General features: G+C 49.9%; 1 protein-coding gene across 1 annotated transcript; it reads left to right on the forward strand.

The window, feature by feature from the left end:
* The first annotated feature begins 4,751 nt into the window (after positions 1–4,751).
* On the forward strand, positions 4,752–9,205 carry LOC132466371 (transcriptional repressor scratch 2-like). The gene is given in 3 exon segments (XM_060063577.1): positions 4,752–5,396; positions 7,560–7,669; positions 7,672–9,205. Coding segments are annotated over 3 exon segments (1,041 nt in total). The 5' UTR covers positions 4,752–5,248; the 3' UTR covers positions 8,455–9,205.
* Positions 9,206–9,640: the final 435 nt, after the last annotated feature.

The following is a 9,640-nucleotide window of genomic DNA, read 5'->3' on the forward strand; positions in this document are numbered from 1 at the left end:
CAAGTTAGCCGAACACACACACACACGCGCACACACACACACACACACGCACGCACACACACACACACACACACACACACGCGCACACACAGACAGGTCGTGGTTCTGGATTGGCCCGGCTGAGACATAGACACAGGCATGGCCGTACGATGACCGAATGCCTTCCCCCCTCGTTACATGCAGGCACATACACACACACACACACGCATGCATGCATAGCCACACAAGTGCACACACACACATACACACACACACACGCACACACGGACAGGTTTGGGTTCTGGATTGGCCCAGCTGAGGCACAGACACAGGCATGGCCGCAAGATGACCGAATGCCTTCCCCCCTTGCTACATGCACACACACAAACACACACACACACACACACACACACACACACACACACACACACACACACACACACACACACACACACACACACACACACACACACACACACACATGCACGTACGCACCAACGCATTCGCACACATACACATTCACTCCACTTTTTCACACACACACTGCCTCCCAGACCATTATGAAACAGCCAGCAGATGGCTGAGGGACAAAGGGTGTGAGGGTGAGAGGCCCCGGCCCCCCTCCTCCCCACACACTCTTAATACAGACACTCTCCAGCCACCCCTTTTATCCCCACACTCACACATCCCCTTATCCAACAACTTTACACCATGCGCAGCCCCCCGTCTGTCTGTATGGGCATAGCTCCACAGCTGCCCTTTATCAGAGTCCTTGTAACCCTTCATTCAGCCACCACACATCCCCCTTGCTCTGATTTCACATCGTTTTTCTCGTTCCGCGGATGCTGCAGTTTGAATTCCCGTCCCGAAGTTGTCATCTTGGTGAAATGAGCAGAAAAGCAAAAAAATGACATTAGCCTAATGATTGTCCGTCCGCGTTGGGGGACGGACAATCCACCACCCCACCCCACCACCCACCCTCTCCTTGATTCTACACGTAATGCTCCTGCACAGTGCATTGAGCTGGCAAGCGATGAGGGGCTATTTGGCAAAGAGCCATTTAGTGGAAGTGCTCTCATGGCCACCGAATGACACTTGTGGAGACAATGTCAGCCCCCCCCCCACCCTGTGACACCATCAGTTGATTGTATATTGAATAGAACTGGAGAGGAGGGATGTAGGGTTATGCCCCCCCTCCCCCCCCATACCCCTTACCAAAGATTCTGCAGCATTAATGGCAATGTGAAATGTCTGCGTTGAAAAGAAGAGAATCCTCTGGTTCAGTGGAGGTCCCTCCATCAATATCTGCTGCCAAGGACACCCGGACAGGAGGGCGTTCAGCCAATGAAACAGGACGTTTTTATGAATCATTAATGAGCAGGAAGCCTGAGTACTTCTTACGAGCCATGGCATTATTATGGGCATGTTTTTATTGATAACATTTCAAGAAAAAAACAACCTTAGAAAAACCTGTCAGTGAGTTGATGCCCTTCTTCATATTTCGGAAGCCTTCTTTATAACCCGAGGGATCATCTGTGGAGAGTCAGGGTCCTTCCTGTCTGTCGGATGTCTCCCTGGTTTGCTGTATGTTTCACAGCTTTATTTCAGCATCTCTTCTACAAAGGCTGCTGGCTCATAATCCATGGGTTGATAATTAGGTTTTTTAACCGAGCACTATTGCTTTATCCTTTTCACACCTTGATCATTCAATGCAAAGGTTATTCCATTCAGTTCAATTTTCGAAACACACTTACATTTTTGAGATGGAAAGAGTTCATTCTTAATGAAATCACAGCACATTTTATTCTAAGACATAAGTTTAAAACATTAAGTACATGACTATTAAACATCTACTTGAAAGAAAAAATAAATAATCTAAGATATAGAGAACAGCTGTAGCACCAACCCCCACCTCTTACACACACACACACACACACACACACACACACACACACACACACACGGGGGGGGGGGGGGGGGGGGGGCATTAACACACATCCCCACCACACACACACACAGTTTGAGAAGAGAAGACAGGAGCTTGACGTATTGGATTTACGAGTCTCTGAAAGGGAGATGGTTCTGTGCCTTTTATCACAATCGAGGCTGACTAGATTAAAATGTAGTTGTACAGCCCCTCCTTTCCCTAAACCTCCACTCTCCCCCCCACAGAGCCCCACTCTGCTCCACGTCCATCACCTAACCCTCTCCACTCTCCTCCACCTCCATCACCTAACCCTCCCCACTCTCAACCCCTCTTCCCTGCCCTCTGTGATGGAGCTGACTAGGCTCTCTACACACATGGTTGATTGCAGGACTTAACCATTCTCCTTAGAATGAGGTCTGCACCGTTTTCTTTTCTATTTAGGCGGTATGCACGAGCTGTCAGGGCCAGGGCAGGCAGACAAGCCTGTGTTGCGAAAGCAAAAACCTTGCCCTGACCCTTTGTGACATCATTTGTGTAAAAGCCCTCCTGTGAAGAGGGCACAACAGCGGTAAGAAGGTGTCCCTGCGGAGAGGGTGGAGGGTGGCTAAAGCCTCACCTGGCCTGAGTCAGACTGATTGGGCTCTGGGGCTGGCTGAGGCTGCACACCTGTTGCACATTGACTGCTCAATGTTCACAGGTTGAACCAGCAGTCACCACACGCACTCAGGGAGAGAGCTCCTGCATGGCAACATGGCGCACCAGAACCAAGTAGCATTATCTGCAAATGATGATCTGCATCCGGCTTGCAGCGCCCCCACCGCGGGTCCCTGTGTTTGGAAGAGACCAGTAGAAGGTGACGTGTCGCAATGGACTCTGGTGCAGTCCCACTATGCAAACCAACCACACGTTGTACACTTTTAGAGAACTGGGCAAATTGAAGAAATCTCCCACCCCCCCCAGCCACCCATCTCCCCCTTACTTTAGTCCTGTTCCTCACTAACTTACCACTGATTAAAAGAGATAATCATCCTCATTCAGCTTGGCCTGCAGCTGCCTCTCGTTGTCACCCCCAGCTGAGACGGGAGCCGGCGTGGAGGAGTTCCCCCAACATGTAGAGGAGCCTCCGTTGTTGTCTTAACCCGGTGGGGGTGGGGGGGATATCAGTAATGACTGGATGTGATTAGCAGGAATTATCCCAGTTATCACAGCTAAACAAGCACTGGGAGCTGAGCTCCGGCTGTGATCTCCCCAGGCCTGCGATCAATGCCTTTAATCAGATAGCTCGACCACAAGTGTGTGTGTGTGTGTGTGTGTGTGTGTGTGTGTGTGTGTGTGTGTGTGTGTGTGTGTGTGTGTGTGTGTGTGTGTGTGTGTGTGTGTGTGTGTGTGTGTGTGTCACTTAGTCCCTGAGAGCTTTTGACATTCTGATTTTCAGATATTTACTATGTATGTATTTTATTTTGGCCGTTTTCTTCCAAATTTGCTTTGGCCCTAAAATACTGTATATTTGTTATTGTAGATTCCAATCCATAGTTTCATCCAGACTAAAAGTCACTGACCGATATTAGGCAGTCAATTCAGCCCATCAGAGTCTGTCTGCAATTCAAACATTTGAGTTAGTTATTAATTGTTATGATCTGGCCCAAACGGCACCCTTTACATCTGTCCTCAAAGCCATCTGGGGCCACCGGCCGGCTGGGGGGGGCGAGTGACTCCATATAAAGGCTGCAAACTCCATGACCCAGCCTAGAATCTGACCCCACGACCCCTGCAACACACAGGGGTCAACCTGTCAGAGAGCCCAGAGCGGAAGTCACCACAGGGACGTGGTATCATGGTGGCCTGAGGAGGGGGGGGGGGGGGGGGGGGGGAGGGGAGAGGGTCTTAGTGGGGGATGGAGAGTGATCCTTAGGAAGGGGCATAAAAATGCCACAGACACTCTGGCAGTGGGGATGAGAAACGACCGGATGTTTGCTCTGTCCGCGTGCTGCACTCACTTCAACATGCTGGGGATTCCTCTCTGTGATCGCATATATACACCTCATGCATTTGTAATCGACGGTATTAAGGTCTGTGTTTAGAACAGGCCCGGTAACACGCATAGACAATCACATATGACCACACACACACACACACACACACAATTGCTCACTCCCTCTCCCCCGATAAGGAGATGGAGGCACTCAACATAAACACCATATTTTCTTCTGCATTATATTAGTTAACTTGACTGATTAAGCTGATGTTAGGGAGACGGATCCAAAAGCAAAAGAAGGATGAAGAGAACTGAGGTGTTATAAAAAAAGGATGCTCTGGGGTTTCATGTGTGTGTGTGGGAGGTGGGGGGGGGGGGGGGTTGGGGGGGGGATGTGTGTAAGCTACCTCATTGTAAGACAATAGAGGACAAGATGTTTAGTGTGGTGTCACCCACGTGCTTCTGCACTGCTATTGTCTGCTCCCTTTCCCTAGGCGAGAGACAGAGAGAGGGAAAGATAGCAAGAGAGAGAGGGGAAGAGAGAGAGAGAGAGAGAGAGAGAGAGAGAGAGAGAGAGAGAGAGAGAGAGAGAGAGAGAGAGAGAGAGGAGAGAGAGAGAGAGAGAGGTAGGGGGGGAAGCGGGTGGGATGTGTGTGTATTTGTGTGTGTGTGTGCGTGTGTGTGTGTGTGTGTGTGTGTGTGTGTGTGTGTGTGTGTGTGTGTGTGTGTGTGTGAATGTGTATGTGTATGCACGAGCACTCCTTTCATTCTGTGTGTAGGAGTGTGTGCGCGTGTGTGTGTGTGTGGGGGAGAGAGGGTGCACGGTGGCGTGCGGTCGGTGTGGGAGGAGGGGCGGCGGTTGCACAGACGGCTCGTGGTAATTTGATGTTTGTCCCCGGGGATGTTTGATGGATTAATGTTAAGCAGCCTCCTCCTCCACAGCACCACCTGATTCTAAAGGGGCTCCAGCCCCGTCTATATAAGAGGACAGAGTGCTGAGCTCAGCTAGTCTGAAGCCCGTTTCCATCACTCTGCCTCTCTCGCTCTCTCTCTCTTTCTCTGCCACTTTCTTTATTTCTTTCTGCTGGCTGCCTCTCCATCTTGCCTGTCCTCTCCTTCTTTTGTGTTCACTCTCTTTTTCACTCTCTCCTTCTTTCTGACTCTGTTGTTCCTTTGCCTCATTGACAGAGGAGATTGGTAAAAGAAGAAAAAAACATTGTTTATAACCTCGGCATCCATTTTTTGGTTGCACGTTTTTTCTGGGTGAAAGTGCTGGCCTTTTTGAAACAACCAGTAAAGCGTGCAAGTCAGGTTTTTGTTTTCCTATTTTTGTCCCATGCAGCGTCGGTCCTAACCGGTCATCAGCCATGCCGCGCTCTTTCTTGGTGAAACAGTTGAAAGTCCACGATGCCTCCTTTTCAAACTACTACGCTCAGGAGTCGGAGGGATCTTACACGGTGACATACGCCATCCGGGAGTCCGCTGCCAACTTGGCGGTCCGTTTGAGTGAAAATGGTGAGTCAACATCGCTTCCAGTGTGTATATGAGTTGGTGTGTGTTTGTGTGTGGCCGGCTCTGCCTCCATTGTTCTGCTACGGTGTGTGCTGTTATGGTGCGCTCCGGTGTTCGGCTGTCTTTGGAACACCACTGATGGGATGGGATTTTAGGTGCAGAAAATCCACATTTGAATGTTGAAGTGGGTCAGGATGCAGGATCAGAAATAACGGGGAAAAGGACAACTCCAACAGAAGGGTTGCATTGTTGTTGTGGGACTCAATCCTCCTTTGTGACCCCGGACCCCTTTAAACCCTGTGTGTAAACCCCACCCCCCCTCTCTCCTCACCCTTCCCCCCTCCCACCCTCACTACCATCACTTATGCACACACACACACACACACACACACACACACACACACACACACACACACACACACACACACACACACACACACCTACACACACACACATACACACACACACACACACACACACACAAACACGTTTGCTGAACCCTCTGCCTGGTGTACTTTTGCTTCCTAAGTCCACCGGGGGGCTGGATAGTATTCAGGTCACAGCCTCCCAATCAGCTTAGCAGCAGAGATCATTTGGCCGCAGACCCACACAGGCTCCAATGCCATTGTGTACATGCACAGAGATATATACACAGGATATATACACAAGGACACATGGTGCTGGAGCTGATGTGGGTTGGAGGGGATGGACGTTGGAGAGGTGATGGGGAGAGTGAGAGCAGCAGAGAGAACAGGATGAAGAAGGGGGAGAGGAGAGCAGATCGCCACTAGAGACCTGTTTGTCCTTAGACGGGGAAGTTGCCCTTGAGTCTCTGTTATCATCACCCATTCGCCCCCACCTTCCATCTATCTCTCTCTCTCTCTCTCTCTCTCTCTCTCTCTCTCTCTCTCTCTCTCTCTCTCTCTCTCTCTCTCTCCTCTCTCTCTCTCTCTCTACCGTCTCATCCTACAGGATGTGAGACAGCCAGGAGGGCTAGGATTGCAGCAACACAATACACATGTGGCGACAGGAGCAGGTGATGGAGCAGGGGCAATTCTTTGGTCTCTTTCTTTTTGAGTGATGAGGATATGGCGAGAGACAGAGAGAGAGAGCACCAGGGAGAGAGAGAATGGGTATTGACTGGAAGTCTAGAGTGCTGCAGGTAATTCAATAAAACGCAACATGAGCAACGCATTCATAGACCGTACACACTCTCAGCTGTAAACCACGTCCACAGGCCTGGGGTGGGGCTGTGGGTGTGTGTGTGTGCGTGTGTCTCTAGGGGGTGCAATCTAGGGAACAATCTAGCTTCATAAGACGGTCCTACTCAGCTGCTGCAGATTCTGCAGTTGGGCAGACACACCCACAAACACGCAAGCGCGCACACACACACACACACACACACACACACACACACACACACCCACACATATGCGCACGACTCTCACAGAGCTTGAGCTTGGGTTGGATCATTTGTCCCCAGATTTAGGATGCCAGCTGTCTGGCTCCCTTTGTGTGTTTGTGTGTGTGTGTGTGTGGGGGGGGGGGGAAGGCAACAATATACTATTTGAGATCAAGATCACACTCCCACCCAATCCCCTCCCTCTCTTTCCATCACCAAATCACATCCCACCTGTCACTCTGCCCCATTACCATACTCATGCTCATTGAATGAAACACACAATCTGATGCTATACATGGAGGAGGATCAGATTAAAGCCATTTAGTCTTTTAATGCGGTATTTCACTACTAGGTTATCGGTGTTTGGGCTGCGCTGCCCTGCATCATGGATGAGGTGCACTGTTCTGTTAGATGAGAGAGAGGAACGACTGTGCTTTTTGTTGTGGCTGTTGGAGCGCTCTGCACACGCCATTAATATTTAATCTGCAAAAGCACGCCCCACCTGCCACTTACAAATGGTTTCCTGTATACTGTTTCATATTGATCCAACCCGAGTGTATATCAAGATCACTTATCAACCTTGAGTTTCGATCAGCAGAACTTATACATAGAAGAACCCGAACAACAACCTTCCATCACAACAAACTGCATCACAGTCCCAGGGTGACGGTGCAGTTGAACTCTATCGCTAACATGTCCCTGTGTGTGGCCAGAGAGCTCCTGTCCACGCTGTTATATGACATGGCTCTTCCTTCCCTCCACAGGCTACATCCATGACTACATCATCCCGTCGGTGTGCCCGGGCCCCAAGGAGGGTACCTCCAGGCAGAGGTCGGCCGGCCTGGCCTCTGGGCCGCCCTACTCCCCTGGGGGGGGGGGGGGGTCGTCGGAGGGGGCAGCGGCGGGGAGGACTTCTCGGACCACGACATGGAGGACCCCGACAGCCCCGTCTCCAGCGCCACCCCGGACTCCGACGGCGGCGGCAGCAGCAGCCTCTCGTTGGACGCCGAGGCGGCTGGTTGCCTAGGTGACGGCCTCCTGGTCTCTGACGGGCGCTCCCGCCGCCGCCAGGTCAAGCAGCGCTGTCTTCGCAAGGGAGGCCGCCCGTTGGACGAGGACGCCGAGGAGGAGGAGGAGGAGGAGGAGGCGGAGCCCCGCCCCGCCGGCCATGCCCACGTTAAGTGCGGCCGGTCCAAGGGTCGGCACGCGTGCGGCGAGTGCGGCAAGTCCTACGCCACCTCGTCCAACCTGAGCCGCCACAAGCAGACGCACCGCAGCCTGGACGGCCAGCAGGCCCGGCAGTGCCCCACCTGCCACAAGGCCTACGTCTCCATGCCCGCGCTGGCCATGCACATGCTGACCCACGACCTGCGCCACGAGTGCGGCGTGTGCGGCAAGGCCTTCAGCCGGCCCTGGCTGCTGCAGGGCCACATGCGCTCGCACACCGGCGAGAAGCCCTTCGCGTGCGCCCACTGTGGGAAGGCCTTCGCCGACCGCTCCAACCTGCGCGCCCACATGCAGACGCACTCCGCCTTCAAGCACTATGCCTGCAAGCGCTGCCACAAGAGCTTTGCGCTCAAGTCCTACCTGAACAAGCACTACGAGTCGGCCTGCTACAAGAGCGACGGCACGCCGGAGGAGTGCAGCTCCGAGGACTGACGTCAGAGCGCGCCCGCTTCACCCTTTCTGTAAAACTTTTTTTTTTAAAGAGCGAAATGACCTGAGCGAGGCGGCGAGGCCGGGAGAGGCCCTCAGACCCGCCGGTCGCTTGTTGCGCTTATCGATGCCCACATGCATGCTTTTTTCTAACTCTTCCTGCCTTCTGAGAGCAGCAATAATCTCGACATGATGGTATTGTTTCGAATTCAAATAGGTAATAAAATGTGAGTGTGAATTCATTACGAAGTATTGAACACACACATGAATATTTTTATATTGTTTGTATTAATTCAATTGCAATAATTTGCATTTCAGTATTATTTTGTATTCCACCTAGCTCTTAAATTATTTCAGACACTTCCTAATTTATGCCTAATTAATTTTGTATTTATTAAGTTATTTAAGTATTCATTGACGAATTTAGATGTTTATTTATTGTTTATGCATTTCTGAATTTCACATGTATTTATAAGAAACATAATTAGATTTTTTTTTGTTAAGAACAGAAGGGAAAAGCTAATATATTTCTGAAACAGAGTATTCCTTCAATTTGGTGATGATTATGATAAAGAACATTTAAATAATTACCGAAAAGTGTTTTTTGCCCTATGAATCTATGCACAAGATGAAATATTGTTTTATTGAAGCAGCTAGCTCTGAACTACCGTTCGAGTTAAAAGACAATTTATACTTGATTTAGAACTTATTCAAATTGTAATTCTTCATATTTATTAAACAAGATTGTTTTCTTCATTGTCTCTGTACCTATCTATAACCCACCCACCTAGCATTTCATTTTTCACAATATGTTACCGTCATAGACTATATCCTAAAGAAAGTTTTCTTTAGGATATAGACAAAATATCTTTAGACAAAATACATCTTTTATCAAAAGATTCTTTATGAAATAATAACTGGCTGGTTTATAACTGCACGTCATCTTGTGGCCGACAGGGGGAGCCAAACCTGAAACCACTTCTGAGCTCCAGAATAACCTCAGTCTAGTTATAAAACAATGGGATGCTAATTACCTGTGAATGCTGGAAATCAACAGTAGGCAATCGGATCCTGTATTGCTTCTTCCATCTACCTCAGCCTACCTGATAACTATCTTCAACCAATTTCACACGTAAACATAAACATGTCTGACCTAATATATTACTATCAGATCTTAATTTTTGCATGC

This window comes from Gadus macrocephalus, chromosome 1, assembly GCF_031168955.1.
Source record: "Gadus macrocephalus chromosome 1, ASM3116895v1".
NCBI lineage: Eukaryota > Metazoa > Chordata > Actinopteri > Gadiformes > Gadidae > Gadus > Gadus macrocephalus.